Here is a 22,367-nt window from a genome sequence, read left to right on the forward strand (position 1 = left end):
GAGGTGACTGACATTAACTAAACATCGTGATAATCATTTCACATTTTATACATAAAGCATTATGTTGTAGACCTCGGACTAATACAGAATGTTATATGGTAATTATATCTCAATGAAACTGGGGAAAAAATCTAAGACAAAGTCGGAGAAAGAGGACCCACAGCCTGACACATCTACAGGTCTTAAACTGAGATTTGCAGACCCAATGAAATGTGCAGGCATCTTAAGAGGCGATACCACCCTCTGCTGGCCAGGCTAAAAACGGCACCTCCCACGCTACAGAACACTCCTTAACTGAGTCCCTGGAGTCTTTTCAGCCTGAAAATTCCGAAGATCGAAGTGTTCAGTCCTCTATGTGATGCAAATTTCTAAAATGTTTTTTATAACAGATGATGAGAAAAAATTGAAACTGCTCCAGGTGAGGATCGAACTCACAACCTCGGCATCGCTCCGCTTTGCACTGTCATATAAGTACCGCGCGCTAACCGATTGCGCCACTGGAGCTCCGGCCCCACCCTTTCGCCGTGGGGTCCTTCAGTTGTTCTTGACCACGTGACCTCCCTGGACACTTCCGTTCTGCGTTGTGGATGCATTTACAAATTTTTTGGTTGGCCAATAGGAGACAGTGTATGACCAGCCCCGGATTCTCACGCCTCGAATGCCCTTGCTGAAAAAGGGAAAAGTCCGCGAGGCTCTTGGAATGTGGGTGTGTTGCAGGCCTGGGACTCGCCTTCTCATGAATATTCAGAACCCAAAGAGGAGGGGTTTTAACCCTTCGCTGGCTGGCCTCCGGAAGGTGGCCCCTCCCCCCGCGGGCGGGAACAGGATGTGAGCCCAGGCGGCTGGGGGAAGGGGAAGCCCCAGGCGACCTCCCCCCACCCCACAGCTGGGACCAGACTCTCGGGCCGCCGAAGTGGCGATGCCTCCGCCGGTGCTTTAGACCCGTGCCACCCATCCTGGAGCCTGCGGGATCCAGAGTCGCGGGCTCCGACGTCCCTAGTCTCTGCATCGGGTCCTGAGAGACCCCGAAGCACAGGCTTCCGCGTCCAGGCTACGGGACCCCAGATATCCAGGTGCCCAGCGCCTCCTCCCGGAGGAGCCAGGAGTCCGGGACTTCAGCCCCGCGTGACCCTGGAGGGCGAGCTTCTTGCACCCCGGTTTGAAGAATTTAGTCTCCCAGGTCGGAGGTTCCGTCCCGAGGTTCCCAGATATCCTAGCCCAAGGCTCCCAGGGTTGGAGGAACTTGGGTTATGGACTGCTAGCGCCCCAACCAGTCTGTTTTGGGCAGAAGCGCCACTACTTCAAGGGGACCCAGGAAGTTGGGACTCGCCTGCACTCCCGCCCGGAGGTGGTTTAATTCCTGCTCCTAGAGTTAGGGGACCTCAGGAATCCGGACCGCCCAAGCCCTATCTAGAAGTCTCAGGAATTTGGGTCCCCAGCCTCCCCATCTGAGACTCAAGAGTCAGGCTCCCAGCATCCTCCATTCAGAGGACCAAGAAAATCGGACCTCTGCACCCCACTTTCCAAAAGACCTCGGACTCTGGTTGCCGGAGCCTGAGAGCCCGAAGTTCACACCCCTGACTTGCAGAGAGACCCGGGGACCCAGGAGTCGGCTCTGCGCCTCCCCAGGGACCATGTAGGGGTCGAATAGGAGCTGGGCTGCCCCGGTGCAGGGCCCGAGACTCCCCTGGAGGTGAGGGGGAAGGCGAGAGGCCCCGAAGGGCTGGGGGAGGGGGCGGCGCCGCCGCAGCTAAACAATGAGGGGGCGTGCCGGCGGGGGGCGAGCGGAGGCGCCGGCGGGAGCTGGGGGCTGGCGGGGCGTCGGAGGCGCTGGGCACCGAGGGCCGGTCGCGGAGGGACTGGCTGGAGGGGGGGTTCGGGGGCTCAGGGCCAGCGCCCCAACTCGCAGCTCTTGGCGGGGGAGGGAACCGTCTGCTGGACCCTGGCATCCGGTCCCCCAGCCTCCTCCGCCCTCCCCTGGGACCCCGCGGCCTCCCGCCCACGGCTTTTCCCAGCCCTGCCCCGCGCCCTCGGCTCCAGCCGGAGCCCAGCCGTTCCCAGGATCCCGGAGCCTACGGCCCCAGACCGACCGGACTCCTAGCTTCAGCGACTCTTTCGCTATCGCGCTCTTCTTTGTCTCTGCCTTTACATCTTCTCTATGTTCTCTCTCCTTGTCCCCCTCTTTCTATCATTTTGCCTCCGTCTGCCCCATGAGTTACTACTCCCAGGGGCCCCTCCCTGGATTTAGACCACGCTCTTAATTCTCAGCCCCCAAGCTGTGAGCGTGGCCGCCAGGGAGGCCTATGGGGTCCTGATATCCAAGAAGGGGGTCTTTTTGCAGAAGCCGCTGAGCCACTCAGCCATGCCAGAGGGAGCCCGTGAACTGAGCCTGTCCAAACCCAGCCACAGAGGTGAAGTGTGTGACTGTGCAACTGTGTGTGATACTCAGACAGGTGAGCATGCAAGGGCGGGGCAGAGCCTGCTAGGCATTCATTCCTTTATTCAAGACACAGTGTAGCCCTCTGTGGTTGGCCCAGTGCTGGCAACACAGGGTGACCAAGATAGCCCCAGTCCTGCCTGCACAGAGCTCCAAGTTTGGTGGGGGAGATGGACCCATCCCTAAATAGTGACAGTCCAGAGGGGGTATCCCAGGGCAGAGTGGTCACAGCTGGGAGAAAGCCCAGGGAGCTGTGGGAGCTTAGTCTGGGAGGTCAGGGGAGGCTTCTGGAGGAGGTAACATCTAAACTGAGAATAGAAATTAGGAGGAATGAGTTGGGAAAGGCAAAGAACAGTATTCCACGCAGAGGGAACAGTGTGTGCAAAGGCCCAGAGGTAAGAGGAGACTGCTATTTAAGTAACTGAAAGAAGCTGAGTGTGACTGGAAACTGGAGTGTAAGAAGTGGCATGGCTGTGGGGAGAGGGCAGACTGGAATGGCCTCTAATGTCCACCTTGCATGGGGTCCTTTGGACCTGAAGAGTTTGGGCTTTATCCTGAGGGCATGAAGGGGTTATACTCATGGGAGTGTCAGAGTCAGACAGGCAATTTAATAAAGATATCCCAGGCTGATACATGGAGGTGGATTAGCGAAGTGGAGGCCAGAAGCTCAGAGAGGATCCTGATGGGAGAGGACGAGACTGGACCAAGGCAGCACAGTACGAAGAGGAGAAGGGAGCCTTGGGAAGGACATTGACTAAGTGTGAGTGTGGGGGCTAAGAGCACTCACTCAGGTAGGGAGACCCCCCTGACCTCCTGCTCCGCATCCCCAGCAGCCTCCGCAAACCCTGCCATGGCCTCCCCCCGAGGTTCTGGGAGCTCCACATCCCTGAGCACAGTGGGCTCTGAGGGGGATCTGGCCCCAGGGCCCACCCCTGCCTGCTCAGCCTCCAGACCAGAGCCCCTTCCAGGGCCCCCCATCCGCCTGCATCTGTCACCTGTGGGGACCCCTGGTTTGGTGAAACCCTCGAGACTGGACCGTGTGGCCCGTGAGATCGTGGAGACAGAGCAGGCCTATGTCCGGGACCTCCGCAGCATTGTGGAGGTGAGGCAGGAGGGCACCTGAAGGCAGCGGGGACCCAGGCCAGTCCCTCTGCCCCAGTAACCCCAGTCATGCCCACAGGACTACCTGGGCCCCCTGCTGGATGGCGGGGTCCTGGGGCTGAGCGCAGAGCAGGTGGGCACGCTGTTTGCAAACATCGAGGACATCTACGAGTTCAGCAGGTCAGGGGCGATGGCTGGTGGGCGAGGAGAGGGGGGCTAGGTGTCAACACATTGGGCAGGATCCTGATGGGGAGGGAGGACCCAGAGTGTGGAGGAGGGGATGGAACCTGATGATGAGATCCAAGTCCCAGTAAGGGGCTAGTCCAGGCATCGGGATGGGTCTTAACACTTGTCAGACTTGGGAACACAATGAGTCCAGGACTCAGGTGGGACCTGGAGAGCATGACAGTGTGAGCATTGTGTCCTGGGAACCCCTCAGCCCAGAACAATCCAGGGTGGTTTGTCCCCGGTGAGGAGGATGCCGGACTCCAAGAATCAGATCATGAGGTTATTATTTTTAATTATTTTTTAAAACTGATTTGAGAGAGAGAAGTATCTATTTGTTGTTTCACTTATTTATGCTTTCATTGGTTGCTTCTTGTATGTGTCCCTACCAGGGATCAAACCCACACTATAAACAGCTGAACTATTCAGCCAAGGCTGAGATCATAAGGTTATTGCAGGAGGTCTTAGAGTCAAGACAAGATCTCAGGATCAACAATGGGATCTTAAGATCATCACAGCTCTGAAGGTTGTGACATTGCTCTCCCTGGGTCATGACATGAGACACCCAGGCTCAGACGAGCTGTGACAAGATTTTAGGCTGAGGAATGTGATTCAGCCCAAGGAAATCTGAGCAGGTTGTGAGGTTCCATGTAGGGGTCAAAGGGCTCTTCCTCTGGACATGACATCCCTTAGAGAGATCCTGGCAGCCACCAAGCCTCCTGGAGTCCTTCCCTGGGGGATGCTATGGGGCCCTCATCCTTCCCTCGCCCCACAGTGAGCTCCTGGAGGACCTGGATCGCAGCAGCACTGCAGGGGGCATTGCAGAGTGCTTCGTGCGGAGGGTGAGTTGGGGTGCCAGGCCTCAGTCTTCGCCTGTGCCTGAGTAAGTGAGGAGCAAGCCTGTGTTGCGGGGGGGCATGGGGAGTCTGAGGTCTTGCTGACTCCCCTGTCACCCGCAGAGCGAGGATTTTGACATCTACACGTTGTACTGCATGAACTACCCAAGGTGAGGGCCCCTAGGTTGTACCCACGAGCTGCTGTGCTAGCCAACCTCCCTCTATTCAACTCATCCAGTTCCATCCCCTGCCAGACCATGATAGTAACTGAACTCTCCCTAATCTGCCCCTCACCCCTGCCAGCCCCCAATCCCTCCCAGCCCTGCCCACCGGAGCTGCTGCTCCCCCCACCCCTGACCAGTGCTCTGCCCCCAGCTCCCTAGCCCTGCTCCGGGAGCTGTCGCTGTCTCCGCCAGCAGCCCTGTGGCTCCAGGAGCGCCAGGCCCAACTCCACCACTCACTGCCCCTGCAGAGCTTCCTGCTAAAACCTGTTCAGCGCATCCTCAAGTACCATCTGTTGCTGCAGGTTTGCTGTGGCTCTTGGGGATCTGCGTGGGGAGGGGCTAAGTCTTGTCCATGGACCACCTGGTGTTGCATCTGGTGGGTGAACCCAGGACGAGCTGGGCAAGGCCTGGGGAGACATTCAGTCCCTACATACTGGGCCAGTGCTTGTTGGCAGTGGGGACTGGCATCAGCTGATTCCATTTCCTGTCTCCCTGTTTGTCTCTCCACCTCTGATCTCCATTTCTTCCCATACCTTTATATGTCTCTGTCTTTATCATCATTCTTTCAATGTCTCTGTTTCTGTTCCCCTCCCTGGGTGCCTGGTGGCTGCCCGGCAGGAGCTAGGCAAGCACTGGGTGGAGGGCCCAGGCACCGAGGGCCGTGAGATGGTGGAGGAGGCCATCGTGTCCATGACAGCAGTTGCCTGGTACATCAACGACATGAAACGCAAGCAAGAGCACGCTGCACGCCTCCAGGTGACTCCAGGGTGGGCTGCACCGGAGGAGTGGACATGAGGGCCTTTGGGGGGATGGTCAGTGCTTGAGAAGTGACCTCAGAGGGTGGGCTTAGACAGCACGGCCTGGCTAACCCCCCTGTGTTGGCATGTGTGTCCCACCCACCGGTGTGTTTCTGTGTCCCATGCACCTGGCGGGGTCCCGGCAGGAAGTGCAGCGGCGGCTGGGCGGATGGACTGGCCCGGAGCTCAGTGCTTTTGGGGAGCTGGTGCTGGAAGGCTCATTCCGAGGTGGCGGAGGGGGTGGCCCCCGATTTCGAGGGGGTGAGCGGCTGCTCTTTCTATTCTCACGGATGCTGCTCGTGGCCAAACGCCGGGGGCCGGAATACACCTATAAGGGTCACATCTTTGTGAGTTCGGGGATGGGGGTGGGGCTGAAATGTTACCTGCAAGCTATGTTCTATATACCTATTCCTGTATACCTAGAGGGGTGGCCAGGGGCTGGGTCTGCAAGGAGGGACAACTTGCTTAAAAGGGCCATGTTTTCTTGAGTCTGGAGATGGGACAAGGTGTAATAGAGTGGTGAGGCCAGAAGAATGCAGAGGGGGAGGACCTGGATTTGCCCACCAGGCAAGCTTGTTCATGGGGGAAGCACATCTTGATCCAGATGAGAGTGGGGAGGGCTGGTGAGGGAGAGCAGAGCCCAGCCTGGTGCAGAGAGTCAACAGGGGAAAGCCCACCCCTCCCACCCCCTCACCCCTTGCATACAACCATACAGAGTACATAGTTCTAGGGGGTAGGGACCCAAATGCAAGGGGCACATTGCTGAGTCCAAGGGCTCTGAGCCTGCTGCCCTCTCTGCTCCACTATCCAGTGCTGCAACCTGAGTGTGAGCGAGAGCCCTCGTGACCCTCTAGGGTTCAAGGTGGCCGATCTGACCATTCCCAAGCACAGGCACCTGCTCCAGGTGAGCAGAGTGGGGCTGGACCGGCAGGGTTCCCAGTAGCTCATAAACCTCACACCTGACTTCCCACTTCACCACCATCTACCTCCAGGCCAAGAACCAAGAAGAGAAGAGGCTGTGGATTCACTGTCTCCAGCGCCTGTTCTTTGAGAACCACCCTGCCTCTATCCCAGCCAAGGTACAGCTCCTGCCACAGATGGGGGCCGTTTAAGCATTGTGGTTAAATTGCAGAGCAGATGCCTGGATTTGCATCGCAGCTCCACCATGTCTCTGCTTTGTGACTTTGGGCAACCTCTCTGACCTCAGTCTCCTCACCAGGACCTCATAGGGTTGTGGCGAGGAACAATTGTCATCAGTCATACAATGCGCGTATCATGTAGTAGCACCCATTAATGGGACTGGGATGCTCAAGAGACTGACTCCTCAACCCTCATCCTTGTGTCTTTCAGGCAAAACAAGTTCTTCTTGAAAACAGCCTGCACTGTGAGTTGGGGCCTTGGGTTGGGAGGTGTGGAAGTAGAGGAGTTATTTCCAAGAAAAAGTAGATTATTAGCCCCAAATCTCTCCCCACAGGTGCTCCTAAAAGTAAGCCTATCCCAGAGCCTGTGACACCCCTACTAGGGTCTCCCCGACCTCGAGATGCTAGAAGTTTCACCCCTGGACGAAGGAACACAGGTAAAGGAGATGGAACCCTGAGTCCCACCCCCTGCTTCTCCCCCCACACTCAGGAATTGTACCCATAGCCCCTTCTCTCCCAGAAGCCTGGGGCTGGGCTCAAAACAAGGTTCTGATCTGCCTCTCCCACAGCTCCGTCTCCAGGTCCCCCTACTACCCGCCGTGGCCGTAGACAGTCTGGTGAGTTCCCTCCACTGAAAGGTCAACTAGGAATCGGGGTGGGAGCTGGGCCCCTGACATAGATGTGTCCTCTCCCCAGAGCCAATGAAGGACCCTTATGTCATGTTTCCACAGAACGGTAAGTGACTGCCCAGCCCAGCCAGGTCCAGCCCTGTCTGTCTCTTCCCACGGGATGCCCAGTGTTCACAGGGGAGGGGTGATAGGAGCAGCTCATTGATTAGAAGGAATAATACTTATTTCTACATCTCACTCTTTTTCTCATCTCTCCATTCCCAGCTAAGCCTAGACTCAAGGTAAGAAATCTCTTGGGACGGGCTCTGGGGACCCAGACCCCGGGGTCTGATAGAGGAGGGAGCTTGAGTTCTAACTCCTGGGTCTGAGTAAGAAGGGCGCTGGGGGTTGGATTCCTCCATCTGAGGGAAGATAGGGTGCTGGGGGCCCTGGGTGCTGCCCTCCATCCTTACTTTCCTCAGCATGCTGGCAGCGAGGGGGAGCTCTACCCCCCGCTAGAGCCTCAGCCACCAAGTCCAGCCTCCGGACCTCCTGAGGACTTGGAGGACACTGGACCCCCCTCACTGGACCCCTCCGGGACCTCAATCACTGAAGAAATCCTGGAGTTGCTCAACCAAAGAGGCCTCCGGGATTCGGGGGTGAGCTGGGTGTCCCATCACGGCATCCTTGGGGCTCCACTTGGGCAGGAACAGCCTGGGGACCAGGGCGGCCCACGCACCCTGATACCTTTGGTTTCTACCCCAGTGCCCACTACAGCCACCCCCCCACGACATTCCCAAGTTCCCAGGAGACTCCCAGGTGCCACATGACGGTGAAAGCCCCACATTCCCAGCCCTGCCCAGCCGGGACTCTTCAGAGGAGGAGGAAGAGCTGGAGATGGATGAACGGGGCCCTTCGCCACTCCACGTCCTAGAGGGACTCGAAAGTTCCAGTGCATCTGAAGTTCCCGACATTCCTGGCCTTACCAAGCATCCTGCCGGGCCCAGCCACCCTGAAATTTCTAGCCTTTCTGAAATTCCCCCAACCCCCCGCCTTCCCAGTCTCTCTGACATTTCCAGTGTTTTTGAAATGCCCTGCCTTCCAGTCATACCTAGTGTCCCCGACATTCCTGGTCTTTCCAGCCCTCCCACCCTTTCCTGTGACTCCTGGCTGCAGGGCCCTCGGCAGGAGCCAGATAATGCTCTAGCCACCAGGAGAGAACTGCTCTCTGGAGGCAGTTCTGGAGAACTGGGAGAGCCCTCCTCAGGCAGCAGGGCAGGGCAGGCGAAGGAGGGAGAGGACAGGGTATCCTTTCCCGATTTCCAGCCCCAGGATGGCACCGGAGACCATGGATTCCAGGATGAGCTGGGATTCCGCTCTTGCTCAGAAATCCGGAGCGCCTGGCAGGCTCTGGAACAGGGGCAGTTGGCCCGGCCAGGTTTCCCAGAACCGCTGCTGATTCTGGAAGATTCGGATCTGGGTGGAGGGAGTGGGAGTGGGAAGGCTAGAGCCCCCAGTACAGAGCGGGCTGCGTCCCGAGTGCGAGAGCTGGCCCGGCTTTACAGCGAGCGGATCCAGCAGATGCAGCGGGCTGAGACTCGGGCATCGGCCAATGCTCCCCGCCGCAGACCACGGGCTCTGGCCCAGCCCCAGCTGTCCCCCTGCCTGCCCCATGAGCAGGCCGAGCCAGGTAAGGTCCAGGTATGTGGTTGGCAGAGGTGGTCTATGCTGGGGCGCCAGTCCTGAGTCAGTCCTCTTTTCTTCCAATACAGGGCCCCTGCCTGCCTTTGGACATGTGTTGGTATGTGAGCTGGCCTTTCCACTGACTTTGGCCCAGGAATCTGTCCCCTTAGGCCCTGCTGCCCAGGTTCAAGCTGCTGCTCCCCTGTTGAAGCAGGGAGGCTGCCTTGGTGGCCAGGGTCTAGACGTTTCCAGTTTGCCTGAGCAAGACAATCAGGGCACCCAGATTCCAGCTGCTACCACTTTGCCTGAGCAAGGCCTCTGGGACATCCAGATTCCAGCCACCACACCGTTTCCCAAGCAGGAAGGCCCCCCACATGTCCAGGTTCCAGCTATCACAGCTCTACCTGATCACGAAGGCCACCTGGAAATGCAAGTTCCAGCTGCCCCTCCTTTGCCTGAGCATAGAAGCCACAGGGATATACAGCTTCCAGCTACCACCTTTCTCCCTCAGCAAGGGTGCCAGATGGACATCCAAGTTCCGACCCCCCCAGCTTTGCCGAAGCAGGGAAGTTGTTCTCATGTCGTGGTTTTATCCACCACTCCTATGCCCAAGCAAGAAGGCCACCTAGACTGCCAGAGCCCAGCCAGCACCCTATCAACTAAGCAGGGAGGTTCCATGGATGTTCCGTCCCCAGCCACTGCCTGCGGCCAAACTGTGGATACTTTGCTTCTGCATGGAAGCAGCCTGGACCATCAGATCCCCGCCAACACCCCACTGCCCTTGGAACCCGACCTCTCAGACATTCAGGTTCCGGATACCTCACCTTTGCCTGCATGTGGAGGCCACCTAGACCATCAAATCTCAGCCAATGCTCCATCGTCTTTGCCTCAGGACCTCCCAGACATTCAGGCTGCCACAGCCTCGCCCCAGCCCCAAGGCCTCATGGACATGCAGGTCCAAGCACTTCCACCTTTGCCCAAGCAGGGAGGCCTGCCAGACATTCTGGGTCCCACTGCTTTACCTTTGCTCCAGGAGCAAATCCTCACAGACCTCCAGGTCCCCAAACCTACACCTTTGTTGGAGCAGAAGAGCCTCACAGACATCCAGGTTCCAGCTGTCACTCTTCTGCCTGAGGAAGGAGCCTCGTGGGACATTCAAGGCCTGTCACCCACCCCAGTTCAGACCACTGTGGTTTGGTCCAAACCAGGAGGCCACTCCATTTCTCCTGTTGCCAGATCAGAGTCTTCAGAATTGACTCCACCCCACAGTCCCCCACCCCCATCCCGTCAGCTCCTGGGCCCCAACGCATCTGCTCTCTCAAGATACCTGGCAGCCTCTTACATCAGCCAGAGCTTAGCTCGGAGGCAAGGACCTGGGGGAGAGGCCCCCCAAGCTTCTCGGGGTCCCTGGTCATCCTCTGCCCCCACATCACGGGCACCTTCACCACCACCCCAGCCCCAACCCCCACCACCTCCGGCCAGGAGGCTCAGCTACGCCACCACAGTCAACATCCATGTCGGGGGTGGTGGGCGGCTACGGCCAGCCAAGGCCCAGGTAAGGTTGAACCACCCTGCTCTATTGGCTTCCACCCAAGAATCTGTGAGCCTTCGCAGAGCCCAGGGGGCTCCTGATGCCCCTTTCCACATGTGAGCCAGGGTATCAGGCTTCTTGCAAAGCAAGGACTTCAACCAAATGCCACAGACTCAGAACTTCACCCGGAAGTCCAGACACTGAACACAAGTCTAAAATTGCTGCAGCTTTCCAGCTGCTGGCATCTGCTTTGGCGAGCGGTCTTTATTACTTACCTTGATTAACTCAACAGGGATGGGGAAGGGGATTCCATTAATATTTTGTTAATTAATATTATGAAATTATGTCTCTTTTCCCATTCTGGAAATAGTGGGGATAACAAGATGACAATGAATGGGAAGGTCTGTCCCAGCACAGCTCAGTGGTTCTGAAAATTTGGGGAATCTCAAACCCTTTTAAGAATTACTGGAACCTGGACTCATTACAATTCGATGTATGTATGAATTTAGAGGGTTTAGGAACTGCTAGATGCCCATCCAGAAAAGCCAAGTTAGGGAGCTTTGTTCCAAGTAGCAATTCACTCCCTTAGCGGTTTATTCAGTTCCTGTGTCCCGGCCTCCTCCATGTATCTCACGGCTCAGCCACCTTCACGTCTGCCCTTTGCAGCTGTCTTGCCAGTGATTTCATCCACCTCCCAGTCCATCACCTCCCACAGGCCTCGGTTTATTCAGCCATCTCTACTCATCCACCATCCTACCACCCGTCTAGCGTCCATTCCTCCATCTGTCCATCCGTACATCTTCACACAGCCATCTCCTAATCCATCAACTGTCTCGATCACTATCCCTCCTTCATTGGATTCTGCTGGGTCTTGGTACCAGAGAACTTCAGAGCCAGTTCCGTGCTAACCAGAGTGGCTCAGGTTTGAGATTCTGAGAAAAGTCTGTCCCCCATCTGTCTGATTCCTCCTGGCAACCACTCCCCACCCTCATGAATATTCCAGTTGTGCTCACCGCGCATAATCAGATCCCTTTTACCCCTTCTCTAGTTTGAGACCTCTGTAGTGCCTCATTGTGCTCCTCAACCCCCAAAAAATTCAGGTCAGAGACAAAGGCTTTTTTCGATTTTTAAAAAAGTTTTTCATTTTAGAGGGAGGAGAGAGAAACATCAGTTTGTTGTTCCACTTATTTATGCATTCATTGGTTGATTCTTATGTGCGCCCTGACTGGGAATTGAACTTTGGTGTATGGGGACGGCGCTCTAACCAACTGAGCTACCTGGCTAGGCCAAAGGATCCTTTGTGCCCGCCCAGCTGCGGCATGCCCACTGAGAAGCATAACCTAATCAATTTCCTTGGTAACATTAACTTCTTTGATTGAACACTTACCCGCTTTTCCCACATTATCTTATTTTACCTTCCCTGGAATTCTCTGAGGCACCAGTGTCATTGTAACCTCTCTCTGAGCCTGCGTTTCCTGTCCAGTGTGGATCAACAGTCGCTGTGTCGTAGGATTATTGTAAAGATTCAGTGAAGGTACCCGATTCTCAAGTGTGTGTGAGCCTCTGACTCACAGGCACATTGTTCGAATCACAGATGCCCCAGGATCTAGTCCCAGCCTTTGGAATCAGAACCACCAGGGTAGGAGCCTAGGAATCTGAAGTTTCAGCAAGCAACTGACAGCAGCAAAAAAGGCTGAGATTTATTGAGGACTAATGGCATACCATGGGCATTAGTCACTTCACATGAACTCATTCACCCTGAGTTCTCACAACAGCCTTAAAAGGCCAGTGTGGACTTTAATCCCCACTTTAGAGATGAGGAAAGTGAGGCACAGGTTCGATAAAGAACTTGCCCAGTCACACCGGAAGGGGTAGAGCTGGGACTTTCCTGCAGCCCAGCCCAAGTCCGTACTCTTGAGTGCCTGTCCTGTGCCGGGCACTGCTCTTGCCACTGGGGGCACAATAAGGAGCACTTCCCCACCCACTTGAGGCACAGCCTGCGCTCCAAGGGGCCTAGATGATAAGGTAGCCAGGACAGGCCTGGCTCAATAGACGTTAGCTGCGGGGTTCTATCCAGTTATTTGAGTGGTTGCCAAGCCCTAAGCCAGGGCCTGGGGCTGCTCTGCTGCAGCCTCCCCAAGGTCAGGACAGAGGCTGGCCCTCCCCTCCTCCGCCCCAGCTGCACATTCCCAGCCACCCCCAGCTGCACATTCCCAGCTGAAGGAAAGTTCCCAGCCCGACTTGGGCTCCCAGTGGCGCCGGAATTCACGGTATTTGAGGAGGCGTCGGGGAGGGAGAAAGGCTGTCGACTCCAAGGCCTGGAGCAGGGAAAGAGGTAAGTGCCCTCAGCTCCTCCAGATACATCCCAGCTGTGCCTCTGGGAGGAAGCCAGGAGCCCCAGTAAGGGGCGGGAGTGTGTGTGAGGGTGTCTCTGGGTCCTGTGGGAAAACCACGGGCTCCAGGCTTGCCTTAGCCCCTCCTGGTCCCTGCCCCTGAATTTTGTTCCTCCTGCCTGCCCAACTACCTGCTTCACAGCCCAGCTCTGCAGCTGTCTCAGGAATACCTTACAACCTGCCTGTTGTAAACCATCTTTAGAGCTGCTGCAAAATCAGGCTCAAAAGGGGAAGGAGGGTTGGCTGCTGCCTTCCTTGGGACGCTGCTGCCCTCCTTGGGAGGGTTAGAGTAATGCCAGTCAACCTCAACCCAAATTAACTCCAACTCCCAAGCAAAAAACTCGGCGAGCTGCATTTTGCCACTAGGCTCATTTTCTTATCTGGTAATAGGAAGACACCTGCGTGTCACCAACCTCGCAGGGATATTGTGAAGATACGTCCAATGATGCTTAGCCTGGCACCTAATTGGTGCTCAATCAACCCCACTCTCCACCTCTAAGAACTTGACAGTCACACACTGTGTGAAGTAAACTGGTAGCCTCGTAAGAGTACAATGGATTTGCAAAATTCCGTTGTTTATGAGGTAGCCCTTGTAACAGTGCAGTGCGTTCCTCAAATAGCATTACAATTGCCTACAGTATTCAGTACAGTGATATGGTTTAGGGGAACAGAATTTATCACTTCAAAATATGCCTATTTGGCATAAGGATAATTTTAGGCTGGTTTAAGAAACAGTAGAATTGGGAGCTCTGAAAACCAAGTAGAAGCTACCCTTTGTAAAAGACATTTACATTTGTAAATGGGAAGTCTCCATTGTTAAGGGGTCTCCCTCACTGTACCAAGAGGGGAATGACCTTACCTCAAATTCATCACTGCAGAAGACGGGGGACTTAACACCCTTCCGCTTGTTCACTATGCTTTTCCTGGTGATCTCCCACAACTGACTCCCCCCCTCATCTTGTCTTCAACTGAAGAAGTTATCTAAGGTAGGGCTTCAGCCATTCTGGTGAGTTCCTGTTTTCCTGGGTCTCTTCCATATATACAGGAGGCATAGGTTATTCCTTCCCTCCAGAACAGGCTGGTGTGTAGCGGGCTGTACAACCAAGGTTTGTGTCCAGTGCACTGATGTTCACGTGACAAAATCGCCCACCAGCACGTTTCTGAGCATATCCCATTAGGCAGTGGGTGACTGTACTTGTATGTATTCCTGAAGTATCAGTGCTAGTCCATATAACTTTCAAGGAGTGTTCTCATCTCTGCAGCCCAGCTTGGCAGCCACACATGGCTGTTGGGTAGGGCAGATATGAACAGGACAGCTGGACATTAAGTCTCTCAAGTTCCTTCTAACAGTTTAAGTTTTCCCCTCAGTTAACATTCTAGTGCGGCAAGATGTCACCAGTACTACCAGCAGGGGGAATACAGCCGGACACCCCCTTGGCAGATGGCTGCAGACTGGGATGGAAGAAGAGATGCCCTTCCCAGAACAATGGGGTTCACTAGCTCCCTATAAAAATTGGTGGAATTCTGCATTGGATATGAAAGGCTAAAGGACTTGAACAACACTGGATTTGGTACCCATGGGTGGTCCTGGAACCAATACTAGCTGTACATATACCTGCGCCATCTCTCAGAATTTTGACAATGGAAATGTTCTATCACTTGTAGCCCAATGGTAGCAACTGAGAGCCCACTATGCTGGCTTTCATTTCATGGCAGGCACACTGAAGTCCTCAGAACCATGTTCTGAACCACATAATGTCTGTTACTACACTGAGCATAACTGGGTCTTGCTTTAAGGAAGTGGGAGGCTTTCCCCAGGAGGTAGTGTTGACATGGGTGGATGAAACCAGTGGAGAGGAATCCATCCACCTCACACCTTGTGGGGTTTACAGCCCTTGCCCCCAGATCTCAATCTTATCTACACTACAGGTTGGTATTAACAAAACTGCATTTCCCAACCCAGCCATGCCCTTAGTGACTTCAGAGTCCACCTAGGCAGTTTTTCCTTTCTTTATGTTAAAGATTATTGAGATATATTTAAAAAACAAAGCCCGGCCGGGCGTGGCTCAGCAGTTGAGCGTCAACCTAGGATCCAGGCGACTGGGGTTTGATTCCTGGTCAGGGCACATGCCAGGGTTGAGGGCTCGATCAATGACTCATCATTGATGTTCCTATCTCTCTCCCTCTCCTTTCCTCTCTCTGAAATCAATATATATTAAAAAAAAAAAAAAAATTATTGATAGTACACATTTTCCCTGCTCTTTCCTGAAGTGCTACTTAAACAGCAGCAAAGGAATTGAAATAAAGACAACCCCCCCCACACACAAGGACACCCTATACAACTAATGGCCCAGGACCACCCATCTCAGCTGTGCCACCTACCTTATAACCCATCCACACTAACCCGAGTTGTGGCTCAAAATACAGACTGGCAGTGGGCTAGGGGCATTTCCCATATTCCTTTTAGCCAAAGACCCACCATGAATGATAGCACAATCCTTGAAACCTTAAATTCCATGACCATTGTTTATTACAAAGGTGAACCCAGATGGGCTTATCGGTAGGATTTCTGGTAGCGAGCACGGGCACCAGGACCTCCAAACTTTTTGGATTCGCAGCGACGGGGATCAGCTACCAGCAGGGTCCGGTCATACTGGATGAGAATGTCTTTGATCTCCTTCTTGGAAGCTTCATCCACATCTGGGGATGAAAAGTGGGGTCAAGATTTAGATAACCACAAAAGCATACACCTACTCTCTGGAGCTAAATGCCAGAGCTGGTCCTTGATTTGCCCCCACCCACCTGATGGAAAGACCCACTCACTCACATTTCTGGTAATAGGCCACCAGGGCTTTGGAGATGGACTGACGGATTGCTGTGAGAAAAACACACAAAATAAGGTACACGCATTTTGTGAAGGTCCGAGAGTAGGACCTTGCTCTCAGAGCCACCTCCCACCCATGTGCCCAGTTCCTGGGACTCACCATAAATCTGTGCCACATGACCACCACCCTTCACACGGACTCGGATGTCCACGCCAGCAAATCGCTCCTTCCCGAGAAGCAGTACAGGTTCCAGTAGCTGAAAGAACGGGGGCGAAGGGGGGGGGCAGGACAGACAGACAGACAGACAATAGGATTTTAGAGCACAATCTGGGCAACTGAGTCACCTCACTGAGCATCCTTCTTATCTCTCTTCAAGTAGCTTCTGCCACCACTGGCCTCATGGTACTAGCAGAAGAGGGTTGAGCTACCACTGCAAGGGCCTCTACACAGCCAGGAGCAGGGAGGATTCAAAGACAGGCAAGGCTGTTCAAGGCAACCTATGCAGACAACCTCCATGCATGTCAGAGTCCCCATCTCAGACTGGTTTTTAGACTTCTAACCTTTAGTTCAGTAGTAAGGAAAACTCTGCCACCACCAAAGCTGCCTCAAACAGCAGAAGGTGCTCCTGGGCTACGCCAGATGGGTTTTCTGGGTCCCACCCAAGCCTCTCAGGTTTCCAGAGAAATTACAACCGCACTATAACCTGTAACAGGCCCTCACCTTGCCAGCTGCAGGTCTCCCTGCATGTGCCTGGACACACTTGTTTTACTTACTTTAGGTCTCAGGTCACAGGTCTCCCTTCAAACCACCCCCCAGCCTGCCCTGACTCTTCCACGCAGATGTCAGAATCCTTGCCTGGGCTCCCCCGTCCCAGCCCCAAATACTCTAGGAGCAGTGTCTGGTATTGGATCCACTCTGTTTCCCTCAGCAGACTGGGAGCTCCGTGACAGCAGGGCCTGGGGCCTTCTGGGTCACAGGCTGCACATACACAGCCTTCAAATAAACGGACAGTCAATAGGAGTAAGCCACAATACTCAATGTCTGCTATACCAAGGATCTCAGGCCCTACCTTACTAAATAAATCCTAACTCACCCTGAAATGTAGATGTTATCATTTACATTTAATAGAAGACTCTACAGGAAATTCTAACTCCTCCTCACAAGAGCCCTTCATGGTAGAAGTTATCCTCATTTTACAGATGATGAGCCCAACCAAAGAAGAGAAGTTATTTGCCTCAAGTAACAGAAATCACACTCCAATCTCCATTCTGAGCCAAAGAAACTGAGGCCCAAACAGGGAGAAAGGAGCCCCTTCACAGCCAGGCACAATAACCCCAAATTCCATTCCTGCTCTTTTAAAACTTAGTACCTACAATGTCCAGAGAAGTGGAAACTGACACCCCCCACTAATTAACTGCAAGAAATCAGGCCGCAAAAACTGCTAATGCTCTTGTCATCTGGCCCTCAATTGAGTGGGCTTCCAAATATCCCAGTTTTCAAAGCACCCTCTTAATCTTCAGCATCCATTTTTTTAATTTTTAAATTTAATTTTTGTTTAAAATATTGCATGTCCCTTTTTCTCCCCAATGATCCATCCCACCCCGTCCCATCCCCCTCTCCACCACTGTCTGTGTCTTTGGGTTGTGCATATATATTTTGGTTACTCTCTCCCCCTCCACTCACCCACCCTCCTCCATCCCTCTGACATTCGTCAGTCTGATCTATGCTTCCATGTCATTGAATCTATTCTGTTCATCAGTTTATTAAGTTCTTTAGGTTTCACGTATAAGCGAGATCATGTGATGTTTGTCTTTCTCTGCCTGGCTTATTTCCATTAGCATAATTTGCTCCAGGTACATCCATAGTGTTCCAAAGGGCACGAGATTCTTACAGCTGCATAGTATTCCAGCATCCACTTTTTAAACTGAATTTATTGGGGTGACCTTGGTTAATAAGGTTGTTTCAGGTGTACAATTCTATGTCATCTGTACACTGTACTGTGTTCACCCCAAGTCAAGTCTCCTTCCATCACTATTTATCCTCTCTACCCTCTGCTCTATCTCCCCCTACCCTTTCCCTCTGAACATCCACGTTTTCACTCACTTTAAGCTTTTATCACATTTTGTACCCCCAAAACCCACCACCATCGCCAAATACCCCATTTTCCTGATCCCCAACTCAGCTTCTAAACATCCCATTGTTGATACCAGATTCCTCAGCTTCCAAGATCAACGAACTCCAGGGACCTCCTTATTTCAACATCTCTGTCCCAGAGTCCTCCACTCAACCCAAACGCCAGTCTTCAGCCCCAGCACCTTGTACTGCAGTGTGCGCGGCTCGATCATCTCCAGGGGTCGCCCGTTCACCTTGATGAGGCCATTACCCCGTTTGCAGTGCGCCACAGCTGTGGCCGTCTTCTGCGGAAAGCGAGGAGGAAGAGACAAGGGCCACGTGAGATCAAGGCTCCGGCTCCCATGTCGGCCCCCAAAACCTGCCCATCGACCTCTCCCAGACCCCGGCTCCCCCGATCTCTCCCATCCAGCGCCCGGCTCACCTTGCGTCCGAAGACCTGCACCGACTGCAGAGGACCCTTGGACGGCATGGCTGCGAGCGTTCAGAAAGAGTTCCTCACCGCGCGGCGCCGACACCGGAAAAGGAAAACGCAAGGCCACCCCGCCCGCTTTTCAGGTTGTGCGCAGGCGCTTTGAGCTGTGCGTCGTGACCAGGAGCTTTACGGCTCATGTCGTAGCCAGGGGGCGGGACTTCAGATCCGCAGCAGGAAGGTGGATCCCAAGAGCGGTGGCCCGGGCCGGGGTGGGAGGGGCGGAGCCCGGGGTGGGAAGGGCGGGGCCTGAAGGTGTAGGGTGCAGACAAAGGGTGAAGAGTACATACTGTTCTTTACGCCTTCAGCCCTCATTGGTCAGAGCAGGTTCTCATTTGCATGCCGGTTCTTTAATAATCTCCCTCCGCCTCCCCCCCCCCCCCCCGCACCCAGCTAAGATTGATTTTTAGTGCCGTTTTTAAAGAGGACTTTTTTAACTCCTCATCAGCCGCAGACTTCCTTCCACAACCACCTCCACCAGAATCTTCCCTCCGGAACCGAAAGCAAGAAGTCAAGCAGGATTCCCAGATTCAGGATTCAGAATCCCCCTACCCCCTAAAACCCACCTTCTTTGAGAGTCTTCTCCCAGGGTCCTTTCCTCCTAGAGGCTTCTCCCCTAGAATCTACCTTTCACCAGAATTTCCTTTCTTTTAGAGTCTCCTCTTCCCAGAATCCTCTCAGAAGTCCACTTGCATATCTGCCTCTTGGGGTCCCTCACCCGATTCCTTTCCCTTAATCTCCTTCCACTCCTCCTCCCCAATCGTTTCCCCAGAGTCTTCCTCTCCTCAGGACCCACTACCCCTAGCACCCTCCTCCTTCCGAATCTCCCTTTCCCCCTAATACACTTTTCCCAGAACCACCCCCGTAGAATCCCCTTTCACAAAATCTTCCTTTCGGAGCTCTCTCCCTCAAAATCTACCATTCTTAAGAATTTATTTCCCTTCAGAACCTCTTCAGCAACTAAATTCCTTGGAATTTGCCTCCCCTAGAATCCTCCAGTCCTTAGAGACCCTCCCTCCAGAATCTCCCTCTTCAGGGTCCCTACCCTCGAATCCCTACTGTATTCCCTAAATCATCTCTTCAGCCTCTTCCCCCAGGTCCCTCTCCACAGAATTTCCATTCCCAGTGCCCCCCAACCCCCCATCCCATCCGAACCACCTCAGGATTGGGTTACCCTGCCTTGTTTCCCCCAACTCAGGATGCTCCCTTCCCAGCCAAGAGGCTCCTCTCTCAGAGCTGCAGGGAGCCCACTGTTGCCTCAGTTTCTCTGGTAGCACTGGGTCTGGGGTCCAAGGTTCAAAGGAGAGTGGTGACTCACCTTTTGCCTGGAGGCCTGAGATGGGGGCGGAGGTTGGTGGGCGGGTCTGGGCCAAAGGGAGGATCCTCCGGCCTAGAGTCCAGCTCCAAAAGGGTGAGAGAGGGAGAGGGAGAGGGGAGGGGGGGGAGGAAGGGAGCACACACAGCCTGACCTAGAGGGACACACAGACAGATAAGACAACAGAAGAGAGAGGCACACATGGAGGAGAAAAACAAAGAAGGGGCCAATGGAGAAGAGGAGGAGAAAGGACGGGGACATGTCAGTCAGAGATGGACTCAGAAAACACAAGCGACGGAGATTCAGAGACAGAGAGGCCAACCCTCAGAGAAAGAGACAGGTACAGGCAGGCACGGAGATTCCAAGATACCTGAGATAAGTAGAAGTAGAAAGAAGAGCAAAGACCCCCAATTATGCACCTGAAGACACTGATAAGGCCTAATACAGTGTTTCCCAATGAGAGGACAGGCCACAGGATGCACACACACCACACTCTGTACTATCTTACGGGCTTGTTTGGGGGATGGGGAGGTTTCCAAACTCTCCAGTGTCTCCAGGCAGATCCCCACACCCTTGCCAAGTCTCCTATCTTCCTTGGTGGGGAGGGAGGGGGTTTGTGTCAGTAAGCCTCCTGACTTAGGCTCTCCCTACTCTAGTGTCACAATCTTCCCCTGCCTCTCAAGAACATTCCTTGAGTATCTATGGATTGAGTGGAACTGGACAGGGAGAGAATGGGGCAGTCCCCCTCACCTCCTTCAGTTTTCCATCTTGCTCCCTCTCTGTACCTCTTGCTTCCAGGACCCAGGGGCCACTGGGACCAGAGAAAGCCTGGGGGTGGGCAGGGTACCCATGTGGCCTCTCTGGATCATCATCCTGCTGGTAAAGCCTTTGGGGGGCCCAGGACCACCCCTCTGTCCTCGGGAGCCTTTCTACTTCCTGGTTGCCATCATGCAGATGCTGGTGAGGTGGGGGGGAGGGGAGAGCCAGTAGACAGGGGTAGGGAGGGGGTGAGGTGGGGGGCATGTTTGAGGAACATCAGGCTCTCCTGCTCCAAGATCTGATTCTTCTTCCTACCTCAAAATTGTAGGGAAACAAAAATGATGGCACTCTCTACACCCCAGATGATCTCTCGGTGAGTATTTCATTAGCTCCTTAGTGAAGTTGGAAGTTAAGGGAGAATCCACAAGGCTTGGAAGACATGAATGTTAGGGGAAGGTGGCATTGGGGCGAGTGTTCTGGGTGTCCAGTTCCTGACCCAGTCCCCAGTCTTGACAACTATATTTTGTTCACCGCTATCTCTGAAATCTAGAACAGTGACTGGCACATAATAACAACAAATGATGATGATTATAGCTACACTTAAATAGTGCTTACTCTGTGCCAGATACTAATCTAAATGCTTTAAGTATATTAGCTTATTTACTCTTCACACTGATCCTATGAGGTGGCCGGGGCCACCACGTATGGATGTGAAGGTTGTACACTGTACAAGAATCCCACATACACAAGGACAGTGTTCACATCCTGGACATATTCGTCAATTTCCAGCAGATGGCAGTAAACTATCTTTTTTCTAACAAAGCACTTTGAAATGTCTTAAGAAATGAAATGTCGTTTTCTAACTTACACAGGTATAGTATGGGCTAGTGTCAACCCTCAAAATAGGGATTATTCAGAGCTCCCTTTTACGGATGAGGAATCTGACGCCCAAAAAGTTGAAAGGGATTTGTCCCAGGTCACACGTCAGAAACCTTGGGGGTGGAAATTTGGGATCAGGCCCTTGCTCAGAGATATCAAGTCACCGTGTCCCCACAGGTGTGTCCTGCTGAGACTCTAGGCTGCTTCCGGCTGGAGCTGTCTGTGATTGGGTTTGAGGAGGGCCCATCCCTGGGGACTGCTGTGTTCCGGCTACAGCGCCTGCTGGATGCCCTGGGGTCCCGGTTGTTCGAGACAGCCCAGGGTCCTTGTCCACCCTGTGAAGAACATCCCCAGAGACCTGTCCCTCTTTTCCTGGCCAAACTCTTGGAGTTATTACAGAAAGCTTGTGCTCAGCACCTGCCCTCAGCATGAGCCTTGGAGGATGCAGACTTCCTGGTACTCCTGGAGAGGCTAGGTGGAGAGAGGGAGAGGAGACTGGGTCTCCAGTCCCAGTTCCCAAACCCTAAGCCTTCTCCTTCTAGGCCAAAGATGCCCCTGGAGCACTAGGAGCCAAGGGGAGAGGAGAGGAGGAAAATATGGTGAGATCTGAAGCCTGAAGTTACTGACCCACTGGGGCAAGAGGTTGGATAATTGGCTCCACGGGCCCCTGTTCTCCCTCTTTCAGATACTCCCTCCTTCTCCAGGAAGGGACAGAGCATTGCACAGGCGTCTTAACCTCCTCCCCACTCCTTGAGGACAGGGAGACAGTCTTGTGGTACACATCCCTGGCTGCATGTATATTAAATTTCTGTAAATTGAATGTAGGTGTCTCAATGCTTATGTGAGAATTAGCAATGTGTTCTAAAAGCTTCAAAGATTTTTTTTCCCCATTAGATTGATTTTTCATCTCTTTGCCTCATGCCTGGTTCTCTTTGCCGCCTCTCTGACAAATAATTATTGCACTAATACATAAATTCACGTTTAATCAACTTAGGGACACTACAAACGAAAAC

At 53.7% G+C, this 22,367-nt stretch overlaps 2 protein-coding genes and 1 non-coding gene across 4 annotated transcripts; 1 reads left to right on the plus strand and 2 right to left on the minus strand.

Moving 5' to 3' along the window:
• Nucleotides 1-410: 410 nt before the first annotated feature.
• TRNAI-UAU (transfer RNA isoleucine (anticodon UAU)) lies at nucleotides 411-504 on the minus strand. The gene is made up of 2 exons: nucleotides 467-504; nucleotides 411-446 (listed from the first exon to the last, which is right to left on the minus strand). It is a non-coding gene; the product is annotated as a tRNA-Ile (tRNA).
• Nucleotides 505-1,826: 1,322 nt separating this feature from the next.
• On the plus strand, nucleotides 1,827-11,058 carry PLEKHG2 (pleckstrin homology and RhoGEF domain containing G2). Of its 2 annotated transcripts, XM_087826640.1 has the most exons (18): nucleotides 1,827-2,453; nucleotides 3,268-3,539; nucleotides 3,618-3,718; nucleotides 4,539-4,605; nucleotides 4,723-4,769; nucleotides 4,975-5,125; nucleotides 5,442-5,579; nucleotides 5,767-5,967; nucleotides 6,432-6,518; nucleotides 6,607-6,699; nucleotides 6,971-7,004; nucleotides 7,095-7,196; nucleotides 7,329-7,376; nucleotides 7,456-7,494; nucleotides 7,653-7,669; nucleotides 7,850-8,026; nucleotides 8,133-9,057; nucleotides 9,140-11,058. In XM_087826640.1, exons 1-18 carry the CDS (start codon nucleotides 2,363-2,365, stop codon nucleotides 10,699-10,701), a joined length of 4,152 nt encoding a protein of 1,383 aa, XP_087682766.1. In that variant the 5' UTR covers nucleotides 1,827-2,362; the 3' UTR covers nucleotides 10,702-11,058. The 2 variants fall into 2 exon arrangements, with proteins under 2 accessions (XP_087682766.1, XP_016064684.2); XM_016209198.2 differs by lacking the exons at nucleotides 1,827-2,453; nucleotides 3,268-3,539; nucleotides 3,618-3,718; nucleotides 4,539-4,605; nucleotides 6,432-6,518 and having other exon boundaries at nucleotides 4,650-4,769; nucleotides 6,613-6,699.
• Nucleotides 11,059-15,481: 4,423 nt separating this feature from the next.
• On the minus strand, nucleotides 15,482-18,485 carry RPS16 (ribosomal protein S16). The gene is made up of 5 exons (XM_016209160.2): nucleotides 18,354-18,485; nucleotides 18,115-18,216; nucleotides 15,959-16,055; nucleotides 15,802-15,849; nucleotides 15,482-15,674 (listed from the first exon to the last, which is right to left on the minus strand). Exons 1-5 carry the CDS (start codon nucleotides 18,399-18,401, stop codon nucleotides 15,529-15,531), a joined length of 441 nt encoding a protein of 146 aa, XP_016064646.1. The 5' UTR covers nucleotides 18,402-18,485; the 3' UTR covers nucleotides 15,482-15,528.
• Nucleotides 18,486-22,367: the final 3,882 nt, after the last annotated feature.

Source organism: Miniopterus natalensis, chromosome 18 (assembly GCF_054644295.1).
Source record: "Miniopterus natalensis isolate mMinNat1 chromosome 18, mMinNat1.hap1, whole genome shotgun sequence".
Classification (NCBI taxonomy): domain Eukaryota; kingdom Metazoa; phylum Chordata; class Mammalia; order Chiroptera; family Miniopteridae; genus Miniopterus; species Miniopterus natalensis.